The 27,447-nt window shown below is 38.9% G+C and overlaps 6 protein-coding genes and 1 non-coding gene across 7 annotated transcripts; 2 read left to right on the top strand and 5 right to left on the bottom strand.

Annotated features, from left to right (window-relative positions):
- Positions 1 to 25: 25 nt before the first annotated feature.
- LOC145222246 (serine--tRNA ligase, cytoplasmic-like) lies at positions 26 to 4,096 on the bottom strand. Its single transcript, XM_080088326.1, has 10 exons — positions 3,883 to 4,096; positions 3,667 to 3,818; positions 3,225 to 3,383; positions 3,015 to 3,159; positions 2,580 to 2,734; positions 2,226 to 2,447; positions 1,864 to 1,947; positions 1,374 to 1,571; positions 699 to 828; positions 26 to 604 (listed from the first exon to the last, which is right to left on the bottom strand). Exons 1-10 carry the CDS (start codon positions 4,016 to 4,018, stop codon positions 471 to 473), a joined length of 1,515 nt encoding a protein of 504 aa, XP_079944452.1. The 5' UTR covers positions 4,019 to 4,096; the 3' UTR covers positions 26 to 470.
- Positions 4,097 to 4,725: 629 nt separating this feature from the next.
- LOC145222252 (cytochrome c oxidase subunit 4 isoform 1, mitochondrial-like) lies at positions 4,726 to 6,025 on the top strand. The gene is made up of 2 exons (XM_080088332.1): positions 4,726 to 5,044; positions 5,531 to 6,025. Exons 1-2 carry the CDS (start codon positions 4,861 to 4,863, stop codon positions 5,869 to 5,871), a joined length of 525 nt encoding a protein of 174 aa, XP_079944458.1. The 5' UTR covers positions 4,726 to 4,860; the 3' UTR covers positions 5,872 to 6,025.
- A 211-nt stretch (positions 6,026 to 6,236) lies between these two features.
- On the bottom strand, positions 6,237 to 8,836 carry LOC145222249 (solute carrier family 35 member E3-like). Its single transcript, XM_080088328.1, has 6 exons — positions 8,746 to 8,836; positions 7,651 to 8,135; positions 7,436 to 7,546; positions 7,198 to 7,351; positions 6,929 to 7,132; positions 6,237 to 6,853 (listed from the first exon to the last, which is right to left on the bottom strand). Exons 2-6 carry the CDS (start codon positions 8,050 to 8,052, stop codon positions 6,771 to 6,773), a joined length of 954 nt encoding a protein of 317 aa, XP_079944454.1. The 5' UTR covers positions 8,053 to 8,135; positions 8,746 to 8,836; the 3' UTR covers positions 6,237 to 6,770.
- A 140-nt stretch (positions 8,837 to 8,976) lies between these two features.
- LOC145222250 (uncharacterized) lies at positions 8,977 to 10,280 on the bottom strand. Its single transcript, XM_080088329.1, has 3 exons — positions 10,075 to 10,280; positions 9,754 to 9,960; positions 8,977 to 9,642 (listed from the first exon to the last, which is right to left on the bottom strand). Exons 1-3 carry the CDS (start codon positions 10,108 to 10,110, stop codon positions 9,052 to 9,054), a joined length of 834 nt encoding a protein of 277 aa, XP_079944455.1. The 5' UTR covers positions 10,111 to 10,280; the 3' UTR covers positions 8,977 to 9,051.
- Positions 10,281 to 12,411: 2,131 nt separating this feature from the next.
- Positions 12,412 to 14,286, top strand: LOC145222251 (uncharacterized). The gene is made up of 2 exons (XM_080088331.1): positions 12,412 to 12,701; positions 13,094 to 14,286. Exons 1-2 carry the CDS (start codon positions 12,504 to 12,506, stop codon positions 13,622 to 13,624), a joined length of 729 nt encoding a protein of 242 aa, XP_079944457.1. The 5' UTR covers positions 12,412 to 12,503; the 3' UTR covers positions 13,625 to 14,286.
- On the bottom strand, positions 13,892 to 26,627 carry LOC145222253 (uncharacterized). The gene is made up of 18 exons (XM_080088333.1): positions 26,512 to 26,627; positions 25,570 to 26,429; positions 24,385 to 24,454; positions 23,919 to 24,077; positions 23,711 to 23,812; positions 23,390 to 23,554; positions 22,620 to 22,749; positions 21,950 to 22,231; positions 20,675 to 20,797; positions 20,400 to 20,606; positions 19,364 to 19,507; positions 18,897 to 19,020; positions 17,838 to 18,050; positions 17,199 to 17,400; positions 16,451 to 16,592; positions 15,654 to 15,790; positions 15,044 to 15,265; positions 13,892 to 14,533 (listed from the first exon to the last, which is right to left on the bottom strand). Exons 1-18 carry the CDS (start codon positions 26,625 to 26,627, stop codon positions 14,284 to 14,286), a joined length of 3,648 nt encoding a protein of 1,215 aa, XP_079944459.1. The 3' UTR covers positions 13,892 to 14,283.
- Positions 22,855 to 22,973, bottom strand: LOC145225504 (5S ribosomal RNA). Its single transcript, XR_013859905.1, has one exon. It is a non-coding gene; the product is annotated as a 5S ribosomal RNA (ribosomal RNA).
- Positions 26,628 to 27,447: the final 820 nt, after the last annotated feature.

Below are 27,447 nucleotides of genomic sequence, written 5' to 3'. Positions count from 1 at the left end.
CGAAGTCCAAGTCAAAAAGAACAAATGCAATAGTAAATAGATTTTTATTTACGACACCGATCCTACTTTAAACAACAGCAGACACATGGGCCCAGAACTATTTCGTTATTGCAACTATTATTTAAGGCAAAGAGAAGTGGCGCCCCGCACGACGAAGTTGTAGTTTGCATTGGAACGGCAGTTGGCGCCTAGGAGAAGATCTCTTTCTATGAACGAAGATTTTTCGCAATTTTGTACTTGCCACAACACTTCATCAAAACCTAGGGACTTCAGAACTTTATTTGACTATTTCCAGCAAAGCAAAAGTCTAAAGTGCTTCAGTAATCAAAAGAATTGCACCCCTAAAACAAGTCACTGTTATTTCAGTTAAACGTGCAGCAAAATGTGGAACAACGGGCAAACATGGGACGCGGCCACAGCGATAGGCATTAAATTCCTCTAGGCCTTTTTTGAGCCCCGATTAAAGCCTATCATGACTCCATTTTGAGGTCTTTCATGTTGGTTGAAATGTCTCCTTTCTTTCCCTTGGATTTCTTCTTTTGTTTTTTGGCTTCCTCCTCATCAATCGGCGCCGGGCGCGTAAATTTGATCAACTCTTTATATTCTATAGCAACAGAGATCGATAAATTGTGAAATTTTTAATGACTGGGTCAATGCCCTGACCAAACCTGTGTAACAATGTACGTCTGGATACTTACGTTCGGGCATAAACGGTCGCAAGACTTCAGGTATAACGACACCCTCTTCGTTTTGGTAAGTTTCAAGAATAGCGCAAATCACTCGAGTTGTGGCACACATGGTCGCGTTCAACATGTGGACAAATTCAACCTGCATTGAGAACATTGTTATTAATTAACGACAGTGTATTACATATTACAAATACATCATTATCTGACCACCGCCAAAGGTACGTCATTTTAACGATTAAATTACAACAAAAGATACATTAACGTTGAAAATGTTGTTTGATTCATTTATTACTAACATCATGTAGTATTTGTGATGTACTCGTCACTAGTCCATATTTGTACTAATTTATAATTATAAGTGGTACCATTTGTGAGATGTATGATTAGTTCCTTACGTGTCATGCAATTGCAGATTTTTGAGTTCCCTATATTCACTAAACCTCAATTAATCCGAACCCGTTTGGACCCAAAAAATTGTCCGGATTAGGCGAATATTCGGAATAACGGATGTCGATTATTTATTTAAAGCCTTAGCATATTACGAATCATTTGCACTCTAGGTTTTGCCCGAATTAGACGAACATCTGGATCGAATCCGGTTTAACCGAGGTTTACCGTACAATATTTTTGCTACCTTTAAATTATCACCCATACCTACATAACATCACGTATTTTATCTGTTACCTTCTCCATCATTTTCTTTGTTTGTCCAAATCGTACACGAAGCCTTCTAGCTTGGTAGTCGAGGCAATTTGAACAAGACACGAGTTCACGATGAGCACCAGAACCGGGAAACCACGCTTCCAGGTCAAGTTTTTTCGATGCTGCATGATTGAGAGCCCCAGACACGATGTTGACAATTCTGTAAGCTATTCCGAGGTCCTGTCACAAAACATTTTTGGTAGCAATGAACTACACCACGCAAATCGTCAGCAGTACTTGTGTGCAAAATTCTATTTTTTTTAATACGCGAGGAAAGTGCATTGTGTGCTACTCTGGGAGCCATTTGCTTCAGGTTTAGCTAAAAATGTATAAAGAGGGTGGAAACTAACCAGCCTTCATTTGTTGATTTGCTAAATATATTTTTATACATACGCTATAAAACGATGTCTGTAATATAAAGGCATCAGTAATGCCACCACAATATTTCTACTTTAGAAAGGCAGAGTCAAACCTTGTAAAAGCCTTCAGCAGTGTTAATCATCTCAGAAAAGCACTCCCATGAGTTTTCAGGTGAGGCATACACAAACTGCTCGACCTGGGATAAAATGAACACAAGTTAAAATCTAGCCTCGCTTGCTAAGGATTTCCTGCCAGGAAGCTAGTTTCATAATTGGGCTAAAAACAGTTAATTAGTGTACACAATGATATGCAGGAGATTATAAAGGTAGAATAGTATAAAGCTAAATACAACATTATTAATCAATAAAACAGTTGCCAAACAGGTTTTAGGTGTTGACACAAGTATGTCCCTTCTGAAATAGCTAAGCAATCACACGAAAACATTCAGTCAAATAAACACAATGCAATAAAAACCTTCTCAAACTGGTGAACGCGAAAGATTCCTCTTGTATCCCTGCCATGTGATCCAACCTCTTGTCGGAAACAGGTGGAAAAGCCGGCATATTTGAGAGGTAGCTTCTCTGGCTCAAGCCAATCATCTCTATGAAAGGCCGCTATGGGTTGCTCACTAGTCGCAATCAAATACTTCTCATCAATACTGCTGTCCTCTGACTTCTCACTGGACTTTCCTACAACCTGTAACACAAATTGCTTTTTCAAAGGGTGTTCCTATCCAGGTTAAAAACATTAAAAACGAACAGAAATGTGAATCAAGCAACTTAATTGTAGGGCTGTTTAAGTTAGAGATTCCTAAAACACATTGTTTACCTTATAAAGTTCATCATCAAATTGGCTAAGTTGTGCAACTTCCTGCATTACTTCTTTGCGCATAAAATACGGAGTGTAAAGAGGAACATATCCATTATTGGCCAGACGTTGCAATGCGAAGTTGATCAATGCTTGTTCCAGAAACACCAAGGGTCCTGTAAAAATAACCCGGTTGAAGCAAATCAGTGCTTTGACAAAAAAGGAACACTAAATAGAACTTGAGCAAAAGATAGATAAACTGTTTGATAAATTAAGCATGTTGTTTTAATTGACAATATGCACTGGCATATATTTAAAAAAAGGAATTTTTTTTAAATAGATGTGCTCATTACATTTGTCATAAACATACTGGCCTATGTGGTCATTAACGTGTCATTATATTACATCCATGTTTACATTACAAACAAAAAAATTCTACAAAATTAGTTGACCTACCTTTCAAAAAGTACCCTCTACTCCCAGACACAATTGCTCCCTTTTCCCCTTCATATCCATCCACCATTGTGACAAGATCAACATGAGAATATTTCTTCCTTACACTGCAGTCACCAAACGTTCTTTCAATTTTGTTGTCAGCATCCTGCACAAAAATTTAAATCCCAGATAAATAAAGCAAACAAAAAAGTACACAAATATTCTTCAAACCTCATCATTACTGACAGGGACAGAGTCATGCAAAATGTTTCCTATTTCCCTCAAATTGGTGTGTCTAATTGTTTCAAGTTCCAGCCTCCTTGAGTCACATTTTGTGATTTCTGCATCAACAGTGAGACGAATCTTCTTGATTTGGACCACTGTAAGACCCTGCCATAAAATATACACATAAAATATATACAAATGCTGGATAATTTGACAAGACATCCATGCTATAACGTCACATTAAAAAAATCAAGAAAGAAAAGTGGTTAGTGATTGCCACATGCTCACAAGGTTGATGGTTCTAACCCCATCTTGACCACTTGTGTCTCTCTTGCATTTAGGCTGGCAGCTCTATGGCAGATGCTTTGTAAGCATAGCACATTTCAACATTACCCACCCATTAAGAATAAAATATATAATAGAAGCAAACAAACAAGTGATGACATACTGATAAAATGTCAGAAGTGAGATTTTCAAGGGTAGGAAGGTCACTTGGCAATGTTTCATCAGTTCCAACATCCTCTTTGCTTTTCATTTTCAAACCAATGCATTTGCTGCATAAGTTCTTCAGCTTGTTTAGATTGTCCAAAGTAAAACGACCTGAAACAAACTGGTCAATTAATTTAAAAACTTTTTTTGTAAACAATATCACAAATAAACTTACATTTTCTCCATTCACTGTCTGCAGCAACTAGATTGTCAACCAACTTAACATCTTTGTAACGTTTTGCCTGGTTTTCTCGCATTTTTTCCGGGTTGCCACCTTTATCAGTGCGGAATAAATCAAGATCCAGCACCATTTTTAACAGCGTGTGCAAACGTTTTTTTGTACCTATACCTCAACTTAATGAAAACAAAAATTGTAATAACGGATTACACAATGCCTTAACACAAACAGTGCGTAAAAGTTGAACGACGTGTAATGACAGTTAGTTGAACAGCATTTAAAACGTAATCGCAATTTCCATTACCCAAGTTTCCTCAAGCAGCATGATGCAACGTGTGCTATTTCTACGGACGAGTTATTTTGTAAAATATACGTAGTTACGTAGTAATCAACTAAGCAAAAATAAAGAAAGGTTTAAGCAATAAAACTGGCACCAAACAGAAATTGGTACTGTAGCGCAATTTTATTTAGATCAATTCAAATAATCATGTGGAGTTTACCTGCTGTTGATGTTCAGTAATCTGCAAGATACACCAATTTTGATATTTGAGGACGAAAAACAAAACAAATGTAGTTTTGTTTTTTTCACGTGAAATTTCCACAACATCAGTAATTAATTACGTTGGTATTCCTTCCATGAGTGCATACGTGACAATTCCGAAACATAATATTACGTCATAGTTTCAAAAGTTGAGTTGAACAAATGAAGCTTTCAATTTCAACAAATGAAAAGATAAAACATTTTGTTTATTATCTGCATAAAAATAAATTATAAAGTTGGTTTCTCTGGAGAAGTATAAAACCAAACTTGTAATAATCAACGACATAAACTGGCTGTAGATTCAAGGACAAATATTCTCTGCAAACAGATCGCCGATTTCTTGTTTGACATTCGTCTGGCGAACTTGTCGTTAAGGTTTGGTGTGGATTTTTAAGTTAATTTCAATAAATTTGGTTTGCACCTTGCCTTCCAAAATGGCGTCGAATATTCTGCGAACTATCGTGAACAAAGGGGTTGGAAGGCAACTACGTATATTAAACGTGGCTAGAATGAGCAGCACAGCAGATGTGGTCGACCATGGCCTTAAAATTAATGAAGACTTTTACGAAAGTGTTTATTCCCCACTTCCGGATAGGCCACGTTCACTTCCCGTAGCAGGTTAGAATCTTTGAAGTGTCTATTAATAAACTATGTCTATTGCAACTGTTTTTTGGCAGCAAGTTTGCCATGATAAAAATAGTATTTTACTTTCATTGATCATTTATTAAACCAGTTTATATGTAAACGTACGGGAAATGGTGTAGCCGCAGAACTAAATTTTGGCAAGATTAATGTTAAGTTGGTTTAATACACTAATTTATTTTATGGTACCATGTGCATTTTTGGGTATCAGTGGCTTTCTGTAGAATACAAAGTGGTTCTGCACAAAACATAAAACGTTTTGGTGTTTTTTGTACATGGTGTGTAAAATTGAGTTTTTATTTTGTGCTTTGCTATAGTCTTCAGTAAAAAAGGCAAATGTGTGTTTTGTACATACAATGACAAATACAAAAAAATGCTGTTTGGTTTTCTGAAAAGAGTTAACAACACACAATCTTGTCTGGAATGTGCACATTTAATGATTTATTGAATCCAATTTTATAGAGGACCTCAAGGCACTGAAAGAAAAGGAACTTGGCGATTGGAGCAACCTCACAGTGGATGAGCAAATGGACTTGTACAACATGCATTTCAGCATGACTATGGGTGACATGGTTCGTGGCAATGACACATGGAAGTCATCTATGGGCCTTGTTTTCTTAATAAGCAGTCTTGGGTTTGCATTTATTATACTGTGCAAGAAGTTCATCTTACCACCTCCTCCAATAACGTACAGTGATGAATGGGTCCATGCTAGCATCAAAAAACAACTTAGAATGCACAGTGGCCCCATTACTGGTATTGCATCTAAATGGGATTACGAAAACAACTGCTGGAAGAAGTAAAGGACTAGGCTGAAATCTTTTTGAACTATTGTCAAAAACTATTGTTATGTTTGGCTGTACATTTGTTTCTTCTGTTCCTACATAAATTTCAATAAACAGTGCTGTTTTGGAAACTCTAATTAATGTTGTGCTGCAATAAACTACAGAAATCCTGTTCCTGTTTAAATAGAAGCAAGCAAAAACAATCTCAATTTTATTCAAACTATAGTAACCTATTTTCCAATAGATAAATCAGATGGTGTTTTTACCAGCGAAATATGAGCAGTTGATGGTATTGTAGATCTGATTGATGCTATTTGCAATCTCTCTGCATACATATTTTTCACATGAATATCTGGTATTAATGCAAGACACACAATTGTAACTGCTTTCAGGTCATACATGATAACCGTTTATTACCTAAAATACTAAAACTACGGATAAAACATACAGTGTAGTAAGCAAGCCAACTAAACAATATCAGGATCATCAATCACAAACATTTTTGATTCAAGATTTGGACCCACTATGATTACATATAATGACAGTGTGCATAAAACCAGTAAAAAAATATTATCCATACAGAAACCTACAAAATGTAAGAGTGGCGAGATGGAGAAAGATATGAAAAAATGACATGCAGAAGAGACCTTCTGAAAACTGTAGTTTTTGTTAATTTAGTGCTTTAATAAAAACTTGGCAAAAAAGATCGTTTGGTATTAAATAATGTAAAACTATTTTGAACAGATGCCCAGAAGTTTTTTTTGTGGACAATATATATGTAATTTAAATAAAACAAGATCGCAAACACTCTTGACATACTACTGCATTTCAACTGTATAATATATATGATTATAACATTAAATGCTTATGAAATACACTTCACATGCTGCATGGCAGTTTTACAAAAATGTGCTGCTTCAAGGTTTCACGGTCAATTTGGAGGCAATGCTAGGTGTTTCCTTATTTGCATTCAGCTTTAAATGAGTATAGACAACAATGCCTGTAAAAACAAATTCCTATTAATAAAACATCAAAAAGCTTTAATGCAACTGTGTTTGATCATTATTCTACATACCAAATAAAGTAATGAGGATTCCTAACAACTGGTTAAATTGGATTGGATCATTAAAAATTATATAACCTCCAAGTAAGGTAATACAAAATTTAAAATGTCCGAACATATTATATGTTACAGGCGAGGTATTTCCAATGATCCAGAATATTGTCAAATTAATTAGAAATGCCACACAGGCTGTAAGGCCGACCAGCATCAGAACATCTAGAAAATAAAAGCAAAACATCTAAGTAACAAATCTTGTGAAACTCAACGCGTAATTCACAAACCACTGGTCCACATGCCACTGAAGACACCTCCTTCAGATGTTATAGGCTCAAAGAAAGGAATAACAAAAAGTAAAAACACTGAGGACATTGGGGCTTGATAATACAAAAGCTGCATAGAGTTTGCTTGAAGTTCTTGTTGCTTGCTTCCAACAAACTAAAAACAAAACAAAAATACATGATAAAGGAAAACAACTGATTTTCTACGTGTTTTTAAGGTTTGGAAAGCTTTGTTTCTTACAATTTGATATAATGATGTAACTGCGACACCCAGGAGAGCATAGATGGTTCCAAGAACATTAAACTTAATGTCATAATATGAATTGATAAAAACACCAAGCGAAATTGGAATCTGAAACAAACAGAAGTATGTTAAAGTATTATTCAATATCAAATTTAGACATGAAAAACAGAAGCATTATCTCAACACCTTTCAAAATTTATCCCAAAACTCACCAATGTTGCTTTTATTCCACTGCTGAAATGCTTGCTATAAAAATTTGTTTGAATGAGAATAATGACTGGAGTGGTGAGCACCTTGGCAAGCTGGTAGGTACCAACTGTGTTACTTTGCAGTGATAAGTTCGTGAAAACAACAAATCCACAAAATGTTACAGACAGTGGAATGATTTGTGAAACAGGCAGTTTTTTTGGTGAGAACGTTCCCAACATTTGACAAATGAACATTCCAAGTGAGGTAGCCAGAAAGTGGATGCAAGTCAGGGTAATGTTTGGAAATCTTTTTATCGAGTACAGCCATTTGTTAAGAAAAACAATACTAATTGAGCAGCACAAGTTCAGTAAAAGTCCAGCAGCAATAACACCATTATGATGGTTGTTTAAGTTGGTGTTTGCCATCCCAACTTGAATTGATGTGTCTTATACAAATAAATCTTCTTAAATTGACATTGTTCGAACTCTGCTTTCTTTTTGTTTGTACTCTGTAAACAAAATGTACTGACATATATACAATTTGTACTAACAAGTGTGCAAAAAAAGCAATATTTATTTCATTTATAGACCTTTTTAAAGAGATTTTTGTCACGTTCAGTTTTAATTTCTAATTATGAACACACTACAAATCATCCCAAAGATTGAAAACACACAATAAAACACCAACAGTAACAATCATGTTATCTTGGCCATAAATAATGATTAATCTGGATGATCAGCCAACTTTTTCTAGCAACGTAGAAAACGAAATAACTCTCTTTTACAAGGACTTTCACATATTGTTATTTCCTATAATTTCTCATCAAAGAGCATAAAAGTTTTAGTACAGTACACTACTTTCATTGTTCACGAATTAAAAAGGCTATCTAAATCCCTTTAGATGTGTGTAACAACGTAACAAGGCCACAGCCAACAAAACAAAACGTTACACGTCGACCATAATGGAACAATACAAAGGAACATCGCCATCAATTTAATGTCCTCATTATAAATTATCAGGCTGCATAAAACAATGCCGCCCCTACATAGTCTACATAAACAGTAAATTTGTCAAAGGTAAACAATCTTGCCAACGTCGGCATGTTTTCTGTTGCGTACCTTGCGAATGCGTTTGTGTTGCCGCCGTTTGTGCCTGTGTTGCACGCATACGCGTCACGGCGTCAGTCGCTTCGTTTGTCAATGCCAACTCGCACGTTTTTCTATTCACACTGCTTCAAACAAATGCATCCAACCGTGCAATGCTTGTAGTTTCTGCAAAAAAACTACCTACTAAACTCGCGTTCTGAGACAAAATTTAAAACGCCCGTCACTTTTATACTATACTGTTCATTGATTGATATTTTGCCTTTTATTGCATAAATACACACACACTTTGCAGACCAAAATGAAGTGAAGACTTTATAATCACAAATCGTAGGATGCCGTTGAAACGAATCCACTTTCTGGGCTGTCTGGGTTTAAAACGCTTTCCGCAGACGAAATAAAATGAAACACATCATCTTGTGCGACAGTGGAGTAATCTGGCATACATGTGTTTTCGTTGATAGGTACAAAGTAATTGGGACCTTGTTCAGCGAAAAACGGTTCTGAGTTGTAAACCGGAAATTCATCGGTTTTTGTGCAGATTAAGTCCTGGTGCTGCACTTCTTCGAAAGTCTGGGGAAATTGTGGTGCCGTGTACTGCTGATAACCCTCTTGGTACTGCGTCATCGATTGGGCATGGTATTGCATTGGTGGTTCCGGTGACATGTTATAGGTGGGAAGTGTGTTCCAACTGTCGTCAACAGGCTGACAATTATATCCGTTCTCCATTGGCAATTGCTGATGACTTGTGGTGGTCACTGGCAAGTGACCGATTGGTGAGGGTTCACCAGCGGCGTCAATGGCGTCCATCATCAATTCGTCTTCTGATTTGCACCAGAAACGATTTCTTTCTTCCCACTGCCTCTCGCCATTCATGCAACCGTGCAAAAAGTTGATGTAGCGAATTGCCAGCTGCAAACAAGAGTTGCTATTAGTTTTTTTTGCAATAATATGTTGCAACAATATTATGGAATTGTTATTGTAGTACCATTTAGCTGACTATAATTTTTTTCAATAGGTTACCTGAAGGGTTTGCTTTTTGTGGAGTTTTCTGTTCTGTGTAAGCCTGATCGGAATTACACTTTGCAAATCTTCCAAAGCCTCGTTGAACACCCGCAACCTTTGGCGCTCTCTACCGGCGGCGTTTGGGCGTCTCTTTTTGCTTATGCTTGACGTAGAATCGACGTCACTCTTTCGCTTCTGGGCGGTTGATCGCATATAGGTTATACCCTGAATCAAAAACGTAATATTAAGGTTTTGTACAAACAGTGATATGAATCCTATTTTTTTTATTTTTACTATAGAAATAGTAAATATAATATATCCATTGGAATAAGTTTTTACCTGATCGATGGTGCCTTGTTCGTATGCGCAATTCATTTTTGAGCTTGATTTCAGAAATACACTCACAGCTATTAATAGATAGATGACAAAATTGTAATGAGAAGAGTTTAGGTGGAACAGTATTTATACGTTGGTCTGTATCATAGTGAGCTCCTTTTTCGTGGTCAGTGGCATCCGCCCAGGGTTCGACTATACGCAGCGTCAACACCCGAAAGCCCCAGACCGTCGGTCCCTGCTCTGCGCCCAACAGCGATCACTGGCTCAGGCAGAGTGACAATGAACTTTAAGTCGGATATGTGCGCAGAGCTCGCTGTTCAGTTTCCGATTCGGTCGCGTCGATTCAAGTTCAATGGATTTGCAAGACCGCAGGCGCCACATCAAGACCGGCCAACGGATAATCTATGTTTGAGTAAGCTTTGACAAACATATTTTTTGGCCCAAATCGGAAATGTGACAGGATTGAAATATATTGTTTTGTGCGATGTTCAATTGACAAAACTTCAAATGACGAAATATTATTTAATGAGTAATAAAAACGTTTCTGTAAAAGTGTTTTGTATTTTGAACATTTAACGGACTGTAATTGTTTAACTATCGTGTTTTTGAGGGGTAGTTAGGATAAAGGTATGTTCTTCAAAAATTGCAATAATAAGTTTATTCATAGCAAGTATTAAAACAAATTGACTCTCGAGTGAAACTTATTACCAAAACATCGATATAAAATTTTCGACAATCCTGTTAGTGCTGGTGAACACAGCGGGAAGTTATAACATCAGCTATGATAAGAAGTGATCTCCAAGCGAGACGGGATTCTACGATCGACGATAAAATGTTGCACTTCAAAGAACTTTCCGTCACAAGTCGCAGGTAAATGTGTGAAGAAAATGCTAACCATGCGGTTTGTGCAACGTAGTGTTTCCGGCAAAAATAGTTTATCCCCGGTGCTAAATCCAAAACGCGGTATATTAGTGTTATGATTTAAATTGGAATGCTTCGCATATGAACATACGGTTGGTGGTCCTAAAGTACTTTGATTTGTATAACTACAAACAATAGATAACTAATAGATAACTATTAGTATAATGCCTATGACCAATATTGTACACACTACACAATAATTTTTTGAGCTTTAAGCAATTGAGTGAATGTAGCATAAGTTTCATCGCTATCGTGGAGCACAATAGGAAGTTGTTCCAAAACAATTGGGCCACTGGGACCTGCGGAAAAGGATTAAAGTTATGTACAACATCGTAAGTTATAAGTGTATGATTTGTTTGTGGGAATGCCCTATAAACGCCCTATGAGGGAAAATCTCACGCTAATAATACAAGTTTTTATAAACGCTGCCCGTCACAATTTGAGTCCACATTTGAAGAAAAGTAATGGGCCTGTAGCAGAAGTCGCTTCGCTATGCGATGTTTGACCAACCGCATACCTCCACGATAGGAAGGCTGTTTGTTTTCGGATGTACGGTCACTGCAAGAGGTGCTTTGCCGATCACATAGGCCGCTAATAAACCTCTACGGGCCGCGTATTTGTTTTTGTCACTTGACGTCCAACTCTGCATGTTGTGCCAAGGATCAATTTGTTTGCGTATCAGCTGCGCACCATTCACTTTGGCTTTTGATTTAGATAATTTGATGAACTTTTATAAAATAGCGTAACAAAAAAACGATGCAAACAGAAAGTTTTAATATGCTTCACCTGATGTTGTTGTAATACCACTTTTTGAAGCAAATATTATTTCGTACCAAAGTTGCATTAACGTCCAAAACACGTGAGTCTTCAATCAATTTGAATCAAGAGGGAATAAAAAGAAGTGTAAATACTGTATATGTAAAGAAGAGTCTTTATTACCGAGCCATACATGTATATTTTTAGCGACATGAAATGTGATTGTCTGCAAAATTCTAGTGTTTTTAGTTTTGTGTGTGATGTCATAAACTGCTTCCTGGGAAACTAGATAAAACAGTTTCAGCATGTAAGGTTCGTAGTCTAATCTAAGTCGTGTCAGTTGCCAATTTACTCAACCTGTTTGTATGTGACTTTACATACCATGAAAACAAAATAGGCCTATCTATAGATAAAAAAGGTCCACTTTAACAAAAACGGGAAACAATACACATTTCCCATTTTAACGACATTTGAAAAACATCGACTTGTGAATGAACCCAAGCTATAATCACACAGTCGCCTGCTATGGGGATTTTTACCAAAAACGTTCCCGTGCTTTGCGGAAATTGAACATCCACACAAGCGTGGCCTAAATCGCCTTTCCCGATTGCGGTTCGTGAGGTTCGTATTACCCCTTTTTCGTTGCATTTTACCAACTCTACACTGTAACTTATGCAGTGTCATTGGCCAATGTATTAACCACATTTGACAAGCTAAAGCCTAATTACAACTTTGAAAAGTACTTTGTTATACTTATGGCTTCTAAACGTAGGAAGGTAGACGGTGTAGAATTAACCAAACCAGCAGGTAAGGTCACCCAGCGCAAACCTTTGGCAGCTGTGAGGGAACGAGAAAGACTGCGAATGTTCAATGAATCTTTAGAATCTTTGCAGAGAGTGATACCTATCCGATTGCCAGTTGGAAGAAAACTACACAAAAAGCAAACCTTACAGGTATGTGCAAGATGTTGTAAATAATTTAATCTTTTATCGTTTTCGCAGCATCTTAAAAACAATAAACTGCGCTCTGCACAATACCAACAAAAAAGTCATTTTACTATCGGTGTATAGTAGGCTACATCATTAAAAAAATACGACCAAAGTGCAATTCCGGCATTCCTGAGGGTTTTAATATAAATCATGCAGAACAATAATAAGCTTTGTAGTTCTGTAAGGGCAAAATCCTGATAAAGAGTAGCCTAGGATAAAATTGATAATTTCATTTTTTAAGATAGTATAATTTTCAGTACGTTGCCATACGGAATACATGTCATAGATGTATTTATGCAGCAATTGTTGCCCCATGTCGCAATGATCTCACATTAAAACTCCTTGTTTCATTTCAGTTAGCTTGTCGGTACATCACATTTTTACGTGAGTGTTTGGACGGAAAACGGAGCTGGGAAGAACGGCGCCGTTTCTGGTGCAGTAACGACGATGATCTCAACATTATTGACGCCATTGACGCAGCTGCGGCCATAGGAAACACGGAACCGGCCAGAAAGATACGAAGAAAACGAGACCCTAAACCGACCGAGGAAGCAACGCAACCGATAAGCTCCACACCGCCACCTAACGCCGAAGTGATACGCCCGACGTATGTTAGGGAAATACCCCGGGAACAACACGAAGTGCTTCGTCCTCAGTTTGTTCCAAAATTTGTGCCGAAGAATGAAGCACCGAGTGTTTCTGATGCCGTTCAATATTCCAACGCGCTGTTATTGGCACATACGGGAATGCGTACTGGAGGTCACTACGGAGACAGAGGTCCAATGGAAAGGGTAACAAGTTGCCATGGAGACCGACTGCGTAATCACGTGCGAAGGCTGGACGACGTCTGGCCAGATTTAAACGAGATTATATCAAAGAACGAATAATGTCAGCGAGGCGATATTATTGAATTAGTAATGAACTGCATGTGTGGTAGCGATGTGGTATTATTTGCTGACTAAGCATGACATTGCAACAATGGAGTCACAAAATTAAAAGCAAAATTTCAAAGCAATTTGGCTGATGTTTTTGAGTGTAGTTTAGATGTCAAGGTTTAATATGTGTGTGGGTGTATGTGATATTCGCAAACCTTCTCTTGGTGAGTCTAAGTTCTTGGCTGACTCCTCCATTTCCACATCATTACAACAGCCAGGTCACTGCACAATTATTTTGCTACAACCAAAATATAACAATCTTTAACGAAACGGTAAAGCAACAAAAACAAAAACAGTGGCTACAGGCGCAAGTCTGTAACAAGTATCCGATATCTATAAGAATTAGAAATAAAACATTGACTACTCTATGAATTGCAAGTTAATCACTGTAGAGAAAAATGTTTGTGTTTACTCCTATATTGTGTGTAGATCGTGCTAAGTGGTAACAAGTATAAAAAATACCCGGAAAAGCAAACACATTTGTTGCAAAAGCAATTTAAAGCTACCGTCTTAGACGCAACTCGTAAAATTAGTCTACTGTCGGATTGTGTTACTGTAAGCAAATGTGTGTGCAACATATACTTGACGCCAAATACAAATTGTGTATTTATTCACTTAACAGCCTGCATTCTTACAAAACTGTTAAGCTGACCGACTCGCAAGGAGCCGTCTTGGTTCACCACAGAGTGAGGAGTGGCGCTGGTTGGCGGGTAAGTTGCATTTAGTTGTGGATACCGCGAGGTAGCGGCAGTGCGCGATCTGTCGTTCAATCGTGTCCTGCTACGTTGATGGTGTGCTGGTACAACGTACATACGCGTTGATAGAGTGTACTGGACAAATTCTCGCGCCGTGTCAAAACTCCTGAAAAATAGATTTGTTTGATATTTGGTTGTGAATAATTGACTCAATTCGACAAAAGGTTAACAAAAATATGTAATTTGGTTGCGAAAATTTGAACTAACGTAAAAAACACAAATTCACAACTGTGATCAGCCCTAAAGCGTTTATATGACCGTCAGACCAGCAATCACGACACACTCATATATAAATCACAGTACCCCGGGCCCATTAAAGGCGTCACACCGAATGGACCGGAATTTTCTAGCCTCGTCGTATAGTGAATGCTTGGTGACCGGCTGATTCGGTATAACGCCTTTAATGGGCCTGGCCTACTGTGATTTAAAAAAAAACGAAGGTTGTTTGTTTCGATGGTTGTAAAAGACGGGTTGCACTATGTCAGTCAGGGCATTCCTTGGGGCCACGTTTTCTCAACTTAAAACCAAATCAGCTGACTTAAAAAGCTCTAAAAATCTGTTTGAAAGTTTACTGGACCTTTACAAAAGCTAAAAAGAACAAAAATACCAAACTTACTTTGAAGAGGGCATTTTTATGTCGATAGTAGTGTCCGAAGTGACGTCACCTTCAGATCGAGTCTCATCGATGGGTGGCGCTGCTGGGGGGTTAAACCCGGCCGATTTGGACTTGGAACCGCTAAAATACATTCCAGGGGCTCCTTTACCTCCAACGCCAGTTCCCCCAATTTCCCCGCCCCAGGCTGCACGGAAACCAGGTTTTCCTGTTCCAGGGGTAAATCTGGGAACACAATTTTGTTGTTGTAATATATTTTCGGTCTACATAGTGGATGCTAAACCATACAAAGATTATTTAAAATTGGGTTGTTTGTCAACTTCGCAGGTTATATTTACAGAGCTGAAGTGTCTATTTACAAACCACATTTACAGAAGAAAGGAAATTTCACCCTAAAGTTTTAATATGTCTCCCTTGGGAGGTATTCCTCCCAGGTTGGGAATCACTGTTCTAGAGCCTAATTTAAAGTTTCCGTTGTAACAAACGACTAAATATAACAAAATATGATAAATATGACATCGAACAGTCGATCGAAGTTTGTCCATTGTCGAATACAATAGACATAAGTGTTAGGGCCATCATGACTTTGATTATGTGCTTTTTTGTATTTTACCTGAAATCATCGGGTAGAAAATGCCCGAGCATAAACTCCTGTTTGGATCTGAATACTTGCTTGCGGAAATCGTTCCTTGCGTTGCCGTAACCGTTGAAAATGTGATCGGCGAACAAAAGTCGACCTCCGCAATACATCTGCAAAAAGCACACGGATTGTTTTACTGTCAGGTTTTAAACTGTTAAGTCAGTTGCAGAAGCCGTACACAGTAAAGTGTTTGAAAACAAATTAGTTATCTGCAGACAGTGCACACTATTTCGTCCTATATGGTCTCATTAGTGCAGCTTGTGAAGAGAGACCGGTCGTATTGGCTAGTGTAGCGATCCAACGGCACTCCAGTTTATCTGCAGCTTCTTATTTATTGGCTCGATGCTTGTAAGTTAGTTATCAATCCTAAAAAAGTGCACTTTAAGCCTACTAAAAAAAAACAGTAATAAATTTTGTATGTTATCAATATGGGGCTGTCATAGATTTTTCATGACTTACAAATCAGAACCACTTAATACAGTGGTTTTTAACCTTTTTCCTTGCTGCACCGCTTTCAAATCACCAACCAATTTTCGCGCCCTCTTCTGTAATTGCTTAAATAAATAGACCTAACCAACCTTAATGATTCAGCATCCCCGCACCCCCTACGAACAGTTCTCGTACCTCTTGGGGGTGCACCCCTGGTTAAGAACCCTGACTTAATAGTAGGTATAAATACTGCTGAAAAAGTGTCCGTTGTGGATTATATATTAAACAAAATCTTGATCCTGTATTGAATAAAATCAGTCCTAAAATTAAAGGTCACTGACCAAGGTCATTCCAGGCACGACGTTATGGCGTCCTAGCAGCAGGGGTGTTGGACGCTTCGATTCCAGTTTCGCTACAGAAAGATCGTAGCGGAGGATGCGGTATTGATCGTGCCTGGATTGAGAACACGGGTTCGATCGGTTTCTGTGCAACAAGATAAAATTAAAGTCCAGAAATTTCAAACAGTTTTCAAACAAAGAAATGAAGAGATCACACTATTACTAAGAGCTACGCTATAAATAAAACCCTTCTTGTTGATTTTACACACACACATTCTTTTGAAAGTCCTCCATTATATTTTTGCAACATGTTCAAAATCGTTCTGTACATACACCCAGTGGTGGGATTCAGCCGGTTCGCACCGGTTCTATAGAAACGTCTCACGAAATTTTATGAGATCAGCGAACCGGTTAGCATTACTGGTTACTGTCAATGGAAATATAACTTTTGTAACAGAACCGGCTGAAAAATATGACTTTTGTGATAGAACCGACTGACAAAAAAATTTAATCGGCCCATTGCATAATCCGATGTTGTAGTTTCGTCTTTGTTGAAATCCATTCGTTACAATTTAGTTTACATCAAAAACGCAATTTAAAACAAACTAATATGACAGTAATGTCTGGCAAAATACTTTGCTTTGGTGCGCTAATTGTGGGCGCCATACCTCAATGCAGTTGTAAACTTTTCTATACATCCTAAATCACCACAGGCGGGTAAAAAAATAATCACTAAAAAATAATCACTAACTTGTTTCTATCGATGTAAAGTTTGTCGAACATGGTATCGTACGGACTGGCTTCTGGGTAAAGGCTGTTCACCACACAGATCACGATCAGCTGGGCCACTGGTGCCACCATGCGGAGAAAGTAGTCGAGCTCGAGGTCGTTGATGAGCGGAATGCGATGCTTGCTACACTTGCACGTAAACGTTTTGTCCGGGTGCTTGGTGGCTGTACAAGCAAAAAGTTTGAAGCTCAAGCAAACAAACGTATCAATTATAAAAGCTGTCTGATTTGATCAGTCCGCTAGGCCCTAGCGGCTAGGGCATTCCAAATGGCACAGTATGAAAAGTGTCACGTAATTAAATTAAGTTCACATAAATAAGGCTTAACTTGAAGTGGAAATATGTGGAAATTTAACACACATATACTACAATGATTGTTTTCAGCCAGCGTACATGGACTGAATTCGTGCATTTGATGATCTATTTCGGAGGTTTGGCATTGTTGAAGCTTAGGCCATTGAAGGCAACATAGTAATAAGGCGAAACACCTGCAATGCTATATATAATGTCAAAAGACGTAAGCTTTTCATGGCGGAAATCACGGACTACATTACAAAGGCTCTAGATCTAGATCTACATTCAACAAACATTTTCGGCACATACCATCGTGGAGCAATTTGTTTCTAGTCACCACAGGACAGCATTCGGGCGCAGGCGTCCACGATTTTTCAGGCGATTTTGTTGGACTGCTTCCTGCGCTCGAACTAGTGCGCAACGACGACCGCTGGGGGCGCTGGAACGAACGAGAACCAAGAGTATGAGGTCGTTGCCGGGATCCAGGTGTAGAAGGCGTCCGATGCGAAATCGGTTCCTTTGCTACAAGAAACGTTTTGACTCAGTTAAAAGCGTAAAGCATTGTAGACAAGACTAAACAAAGAGTTTCACTTTAACATTCTATTAAAACATAAGAAAATATAAAAATACGCTTAAATGTATTTAATGTGCAACTGTTTAGATTTAGTAAAAAAAAACTACTTAAACACAAATGCAACAAAACGCGAAAAGACTGTTATTTCATAAATACTTGGCCAGCTTAAGCCATCGTTAATCACATTAAAACAGCGGTTCCCAAACTGGGGTCCGCGGTCCTTTAGGGGTCCGTGAGGCAATTTTGGGGGGACCGCGAAGCGGGTAAAGTAATTCTATAATCTTATTTAGCGTCAGTTTGTGCTACTGAATAAGTTTAAATCAAGAGAATTGAGAAATCGACTGTCTCCATTGCTAAACAATAGCCTTTATTGAAAGACAACTATCAAAAATGCAATTGTTCGCGCACAATCGTACTGCTTTTTTGTCTTGTCTGTAATGTCACAAGCTGTCTTTTATAGAGTTTAGATCATTATTATGCGCAATTTTGCATAACTAGCGAAAATCCTGCAATCAACTTTCGTTTTCCTGAAATGCACATTCCAGCTTAAGGACCGCGAGCCCTCGAAATAATGACAAAGTAACCGTTTTGACAAAATAATGAAAAAGTTTGGGAACCACTGCATTAAAAGAAGTAATGCATTAAAGGCAACAGTCATTTATTTACTTTTGCCCTTTATAATTTTTTGTTAACGTTGTGCTCAAAATACGATATACAATATAAATTAAAACACCAAGTCAAAGTTTTAATTAAATTGTCACTGATAGAGTTTATTATTTTCGTCTTCATAATACCTGATGATTTGACGTCTAATGGTGTTTCATCGATTCGTACATGGGTGTCGAGTCCCTTCTTGGACGTTGATCCAGCAATAGCTGAAGGATGCTTCTTAAGTCGCTCATCCCTGATCATGACCGACTACAAAAACAAGTGAACCGTAAAGGCCTTTTTGTGTACAAATATTTGTAAAGTTCCATTTGTACTAATCTACTTGGTCGAAATTGACGTTTTCGATTTTATGGTTACTTTTGTTGTCTGTTATAAAAGTTGTTTTTTTGAAGAAAGATTACTTTTATTATGTTAACCAGGAGAAAACATAAACATTTTATTGTACATTTTATTAACCAAATCGTTTTTGTCGAAATGTCGGGGTAACAAAATGTCTGTTTTATTATCCAGTGTATTACTGAGAGCCACGATTTCTAATCTCAAAACAGCACATTTTTCAGTCAGAGGTTGATGATCGTAAAAGTGTACTTACATGTGGACCAGGCATCATGTGTTTCGGCGGGGCTGATGGCGACCTGAACGATTGAAACTTTGTTTCTTGGCCCACTAACTCATCGTCATCGTCCGCAGGTTTTCGTGTCCTCGCACTTTGAATCTTACGTTGTGTCGTCTTATGCTGCAAACAACACAGAAATTCAGAATATCTACAAAACATTTAAATCATGGTACGCTAAGTCCATTGAAGGCATAATATCGAATCGGCCGGCCACCAAACATTTCCATGTGGCAAGGCACAGATAGAAAAATCTATAGCATGCGGTGGGATTCGAACCCACAACACGAGGCTGTCTGACACTCGTCCTCTACCAAATGAGCTACCCAGGCACATCTGCGAACACGTCAAAAGTTAGCTAATGAGGGCGGTTACCAGCCTCGTATGTTACACATTTCAGCTTTGCAGTGGAGGATCGTCAGATTGACCAGTAGTCAGAGAAGATGAACATAAAGTCATAACTGGGATCATCCCTGAAGCGTCTATGCCAGGGGCGTGCAACATACGGCCCGCGGGCCAGTGTCCGGCCCGCGGCATCTATTTTTGTGGCCCGCACAGACTTCAAAGTACTCTATTTCTTATCAATACTTTTTACTGATAGAGCATGGAATGTTGCTATTTGTACACCATCACTGGTATTTTTGACTTTGTACAACCTCACATAGTGATAAAGTTTTATCCACTGTGACGAAATATTCCCTTTGTTGCATCATAGTGTGCATTATGAAAGAACTGCCTTTCTAGCAATTGATTCAGTACGTGATTTATAGGTGCAGTAAATATATTGAGATTTATTCTACGATAAGGTTAGCAGATATCCCATTGATCAAAAGTACTCTAAGGGCTATTAAATAAATTGTTTAAAAAATGTATGTGTTGCTTTATTGTCTGGCACTCAGCAATATTTTAACTGTAAGTTGTGGCCCACTGCGATAAACAGTTGCACGCCCCTGGTCTATGCAGTCCAGCGGGGCACACACACAAAAAAACATTTATTGACAAAATATAAAATTACCACTGGTTTTTCAAACATCTTTTTCAGAGCGGGAGAGCTTATTCCAACAGCTATCCTGTAATGTTCCATCCATTCATCAACCAGATGTTTGGTCTTGTCCTGAAGTCGATGCAAATCCCGGTCGGCCTGGGATTCGAACTCAAAACGGTTGGCTGGTTCCAAAGAACGCTTCAATTCTTCCACTTCAGCTGTCTTCCGTGATGGCATCTAAAAAATGGAATGCAGTTGTGTTTTGTTGTATAGGATAAAGTACATGGAACGGAATGGGTATTCACCGATCTTCGAAGTCCGTATTTTCGGAGTTTGCTTGCTCTGCTTTTATCTTCTTTAGCAGAACGGAGACCATGGTACTCGCTGGCGATCTTGGACGAAAAACGAAGGCCGGAACGCAGCCCGGTCTGCATGCAACGAACATTGCTAACGTGGCTTAATAAATGTATAATATATAAGTCAACAAAAATACATAGATCAGATCTCTTTAACCTTTTTAGTGGCATGGAACCCTCAAGTTGTCTTGTCAAACTTTGCGAAACCCCATAAAATAGTTTCAACCAATGTAATAGGCTACACCAAAGAAAAACATGCATTTTTACATAACACACCCCAAGCACAAAATATAAGTTTACTTCAATTAAAATATATATAAGTTAAGTTTATTTAAATTATAACTTCAAATATAAGTTTACTTCAATTAAATTAAACGATTCGCTGAAACGCATTGCCGTGTTACTTGTAACCAGGTTTTTTTTAAGGTTTGGTTTGGGTGACCGCTAAGTAGTTTTAAGAGACCGCAAGTGTTTCAATTAAATACCAAAAAATAGTACTGTAGTTGCACGTCTAAATTTTGGGAAACCGCTGGAGAAATTTGAACACCTTAAAAGCTCGCCTGTACAAATTTGAACACCCCAAAACACCTTAAAAAAACACTGCTTGTAACCGTCGTTTCTACATTTATCTCGCAATTTTTTCAGAGTGTATTAAGGCTATGTTTATTACGTCACAATTTATCAATGGTGCAACCAACTACTAGATTGTACAGGCGAGCATTGCTCTTCGCAACAATGATATTGTTATGATTCATTTTCGTACAACAAACCGTTGCGAACCCCTGAGCAACCCTTAAAGACCACGGAACCCCTGTAAGGTTAGTACGGAACCCTAGGGTTCCGCGGAACCCCGGTTGAAGAGCCCTGACATAGATCTATAAATTTTGCATCGCGTTTTTTCCAATGTGACGCGAATTGGCAGAGGTAAAGTGCAATGTAGCTGCACATGCATTGAACACAATATATAAAATTGCGTTGAGCCAAATCATTTTGTCCGTCAAAATGCGTAATGACTGATTTGACAGAGTAACGCCGATCAAATATCACAAGTCAAAACTGGAAAATGTCGTTTTGTGGCCTAGATACTGTCTGATGGCAGGTTAGTGCTCGAATTTGCACTGGCAAAGAATTTTTAACGTAATAATGGAAAACAAAGTCCGAATGCATAGGTTCATCACAGTGAAAACATATTTATGTCGTGTGACAAATTTCGACCAGGCATACCTGTTGCTCTGTCGCTGGGGATGGTGCGGTCAGACCGGGCAAAGCGCCCACTGGTATCTTCACAGACTCGCGGCTAGCAGTAAAGTTAAGTGTAACGTTGTTCTTGTTCATCACTCGGATATACATTTCCTTGTTCAGATGGAAAACCACGTTTTCCTTAAGTTTAAGCCCAGCCATTGGCCAATTCCACTTTCTCAGCACAGACCCGTCTTCTGACTTCAAGTAGCCTCCTTCATCGGTGAGAACTAGACCAGGACTGCCGTCTTTGTGGTAACAGCATGACTGCAAATCGACTAAGGGTTAGTGCTATGTTGGGTTACAGCAACAACCAAATCAACTATGGACCTACTGTAACTTTTATCAAATTGGTTTCGAAATTTTTATCCATTGGTGAAGGATTTAGAAAAAAGGTGTACCTATGCCCTTAATTATACAGAACAAAAAAAACTACGGTTGTAAATTATCGCCGCGATGAACGGCAATTTTGAATGCAGCAACATTAGTTATTATTATTTTCATTCATTTTGGGGCCGTCTGGCAAAATGATACCGGCGGAAGCAGGGGCGAAAAAACTGTTTAAAACATCTCAGTTGAACACACGCTTTCCTTTGCCACAACATAAGAACGTAATGAGACATGACTGAAGCAGTGATGTATGTGTGTTACTTGCCTTTCCGTATGGTGTAAATGCTGCTAAGCAGGTCCGCTTATCGTCGTTTGCATAACAGTTGACATACAACTGCCCTGGGTAGTTTGGCACAGCACTGGCCATTACTGCTATGTTCCCATTCTTCGGGTAGCTGCAAAAATATCGGTTTTACTTGTGGACAACAAAAAATTATTGCGTTGACATGACTGAAGTAGAAAATTTGGTGTCTAACCACTTGTTCTAAGAAAAAATCAAAAGCCTACGACACCCGGTATTCCCAGGCGGTCACCCATCCAAGTACTGACCGGGCCCGACGTTGCTTAACTTCCCAGATCGGACGAGATGGGGTGTTCTCAACGTGGTATGGTCGTAGACGATTGCTCGCGGGTAATTACGGTTGTTATTGTGACGTAACAATGATCTCGCAGAATTAACTAATTTTCCATGCACATTTCAAATGTGGGGTTATTTTTTGATTTTTTGAGTGTCAATAAAACTGCAAAAAGTTACATCCTGCAATTCGACTCGCAGTTTTTTTTAAAGGTAAAAGGACATGGACTAAGTTGTTTTATGCTATACTGTCCAAAGAGCCATGTGATACGATGCGTCTGTGCATGTGGATTGTTAGCAATCACAAAATGTTTACAGAATTAAAATGTGCAAAAGCCTACGACACCCGGTATTCCCAGGCGGTCACCCATCCAAATACAACAACAGATTAAAGAAACTGCATGTACATTAAAATAAGGATAAGTTTACCTAAATTAACCTACCTAAAATAAGGCACTTACTATACTGATACTGATCCATCTGGAAGCTGCACCATGAACTTTTCCTTTTCACTGTTTTCCATCTTATTCAGTAACGGAATTTTAATAGCTCCAACACCAGTTTTTCTTCCAGGTAACAACCCTGCCGCCATTGCTGCCGCTTTTCCATCGCTTTCGTTGCCTTTTCTGTCATAATAACACAACATGTTAGTGCTTGACAAAAGATCGTATCATTACTGCCACGGATAGAAGATTGAGTAAGTAGCCTGCACAGGAGTAGTGGCCCATTATGTGGTTATTCTATCTTTTTAGCCACGAAATAAACGAAACAAACTGGTCTACCGGTAAAGTTTCAGCAACGTGTCCCTTCGACTGTCTCCATAGTAACGAATCATGAGAGGTTTGGTGCTGCCAGACTTTTTGGCACGGTCATCCTCGTCTTCTCTACAACATAAAATTAAAAATGACGATTTTAAAGTTATTTACGCAGATAGGATTTACTTTTGTAGTCTGGTTTCTAATACCTTTGTTTATCTTTCAACACTAATACCTTTGTTTAATTGCAGTCTGCAGTCGGTTAGTGGCCCACTCAAGTAAGTTGTCTTGTTCCACATCTGGATCGGTCTGTTGTTTAACTATCCAACCCTCGTCCATAGCCTTTTTGGATGTCAAATTAAAGCTAACAGTCTGATGACCATGGCGCTGCGGCCTGTCGGCTATAAGAGATTTAGGTTTACCGTTACGTTCAGTCCAAGGTCAATTATAAAGTTATAAATGCAAAGAATACTAAAGTGTAACGTTTTTTTGGTTTGTAACTCATACTTTTGATTTATTGTTTGCATTTTCCCCCTGCTAAATCATGCCTATAAAGGTCAAAAAGGATTAAACTATTTCATAACCATGTCATTTTGTCCCCCCTTAAGCTGGTACTACACAACAACTACATCTTCTTTCAGGGTTGTTTACAAAAATAGCAGGTTATTGTATTGGATATATACGGTTGTAAACGGTTGTACATACCATCAAATCCGGCAATACTGAGATTTGAACGTAATGACCAATCTTTTCCTTTTCCAAAGTTATTAACTAAAAAAATAAAATAAATATATCAAAAAACGTGTCTAAGCTGTGAAAGTTAATAATTGTCAAACTGACAAAATTACTTTCTGAACCTATTACCCAAGTAAAAACAGAAGGATTTGATTACAGTTTACCTGACTTTCGTCCTCGCCTGCTGTCTTCTGGTATGGACAGTAAAGTTCCCATTGTCCCTCTAGACTTGCGCAAATTGTTGACTTGGCCTAACTTTGAAGCTGTTCTTGCTAATTTGGCGGCGTTAGGTTTTAAATTAGCGTGCGAGCTCTGTGTTTTGCTGCCGGTGCTGTTAGTGTCCTCATTTTTCGAACTGTCCTGTGCACGCGAGCCTTTAGCTTTTTCATCGTCGGGGATAGATTTACTTGATTCTGAACATTGGAAAATATGTAACTTGACGTACATAAACGTGAATGTAAACACAAACCAAAAGACTCCAAGACATTTTCCTTTGCATATTTTTCCTGTCTGGGTGCCTACCTGCATTCTGAGATTGAATATCTGTGTCGTTCACTGTCTCTTTTTTAGAGATAAAACTGTGACTGTCTGACTTGCCTTGTCTAAAACTGCGGTAATCAAACCCAACTGACTTTCTCCTGGCTCTTTTGCTTCGAAATGAATCACTGAAACTTGCTAGGTGTGTCTAAAGTTCGCAACACAGTTTTTACATCAAACATGCATACATATGGCTTCACAATAACTGACAAAATAATCTACATGTTCATCTGTTACTTGACTGGTTACTGTACAAATACAAGGTTTACCTCTGAATTCATTGCTATATCTCCTAGTCCTGCCCCTTCTTTTTGAAATGTCCAGTTCCGACAACGTAAAATTACACAATTCTACGATTACAACTTCATTTCGCCTCCTTCCCTCATCTCTGTCCTCGCCCTCATTATTGTCGTCGTCGGTCATTTCGACAGGTATTTTCACAAACTAACAATTAAGCTTTGGTTGCCACCAATACACGTGACAATAGTTGCGTGACAGAATAATTGGCAACTGTTGCATTTTATGTCGACATAAAGGCAGTAATTTAGCCTGGTTTAAACAAAGTGCCGTGGGTCTGTGGTATTAAATTTTCCTTTTTAAAACAAAAAACTCACCCGGCACTGTTAGGTTTTGCAAAATGGCGTCCTTTGCAATTCCTTTTGACTTTTTCTTTTCAGCACTTCCTCGTGAATCAGTACGGTCGCCATCACGCTTGCTATGAGCCTTAGCTCTCGTTTCGTCCAATAGATCTACGATACTTTTGAGCTCGGGTTTCATTATGCTTACGGTGGGAGCAGCTTGTTTTTCACTGTTTAGAGCAGGTGCGGAGACAGTCAAATTGTCTGTATGATGCTGGGACGGCTCTTGCTTTCCGCTTGTTGCACCCGTGCCGAAGTTATAAGCTGCTTTATAGGCCGTGGTTTGCCACACCCGGTGGGTATAAATTGTTTCTGAAACGACCTCGTCCCAAGTTTGGGTTAGCAAATTTGTAACACCGGGTGGTAGCAGGACAGATGGATTTGTATTTTCAGGAGGCAGCGGATCTCCTGTGTCGGGGTCGTATAAGGTTGTACGATGAACGTATTCCTTAAATGACGATTCAAACCTACTTAAAATGTCCGCTAGCTCCCGTAGAATGTTGGGTGCTGCAAACGTAGTTTCCTCGAACTGATAACGCTGAGGGTCGTCAATTTCGTTGTTAAAAGAAAGTCGTGATTGCCCAAAACCTTCCTCGTCAAAACCACCCAGGCCACCAAGTCGCATGCCATGTCCAATTTCAGGTAACAGGCGCCTTGCTTCTTGACTAAGGTCGTTACCGAATTCGCCTCCCATCAGTCCACCGTTAGGTGCCGCACCGGAGCCCTCCTTTCCATCTTTGCCGCCTTGTGTTTTGGAGCGTTTGAGCATACTTTTAGGGTCCTGCTTTCCCAGAAAAGCAGCGATGCGCGGATTTAAGTTGGCATACTTGAAGTATCTGATTAAAATGGTTCGGTATTGACACAACGCTCGATATGTTTACATAGCGCAACAAAACGTTTTTTGTTCATAGCACTTACCGTAAGGCTTGTGGTAGCTCTTCGGGTTCCTTTCGCACGCGCCTGTACTGACGTACAGGGTTGCGTTGCAAATGAAAAAACAAGGAATCCTGACTGTCCGAGGACGGTGTTTCCATAGTGATCAATCTTTGCTTACAACACGTGCCTAACTGGTCATTTACATTGTATCAAGTTAATTTACTCTAACTGCATGATTATTATGTGTTTAGACTCTCTTTTAAGCTGAAAAACAATTGAGCTTGTTGGAACATGTGGTTCTATCGAGCTTTCTGCAATTTTAATGCTCGCAAATCTAGTTACACAGCTTTAAGCCTCTGGTCCACAATACAGACCACTTTCGGCTGTACAAGTGCACTTGAATTCAAACTGTGGTCTTCGAGTAACCGAGCGCAGTAGATTACAGTCAGGCATACACTGAGCTCTGTGAAACTATTTACAACACACGACCTACTGTTTTTCAGGCCCGACATAACAGCAGGTTCAGATCAAACAGCCTAAAAATGTTAATCTTTGTCTCTTTGCTCGCGACACGTTTCACAACAATATCGATGTCTCAATATTGCCTAAATAATACTCCATTGATGCTAATCTACCATAGCAGGTCAAATGACGGCCGCTGTGAAAAAGCCTAAACGATACTGGCTCGATTCCTAAATAGTTGTGACAAAAGGCTGTCGCTTCACAAAAGCGCAATGCTCGTCTCATGTTGCGTCACGGTTGAGTGGCGGTCTGTGGCGCGTCGGCAGGTACACGAAGCGGCCGGTTGCTAAGTGATGAAGAGAGAGGGAAGGCTCAGGATAACTATAATCTTATCGTCAGGCAGGGGGTTGTATTAGCTCACTATTGATCAGTCTCTAATCGTATATCTTCGACTCGTCTACGAACTTGGTAGAAAGTGGATCGCAGATTGTTATCTCATAGGTTTGTTTTGACAAC

Source organism: Phallusia mammillata, chromosome 4 (genome assembly GCF_965637545.1).
Source record: "Phallusia mammillata chromosome 4, kaPhaMamm4.hap1.1, whole genome shotgun sequence".
NCBI lineage: Eukaryota > Metazoa > Chordata > Ascidiacea > Phlebobranchia > Ascidiidae > Phallusia > Phallusia mammillata.
This window is presented reverse-complemented; position numbering and strand designations above follow the sequence as displayed.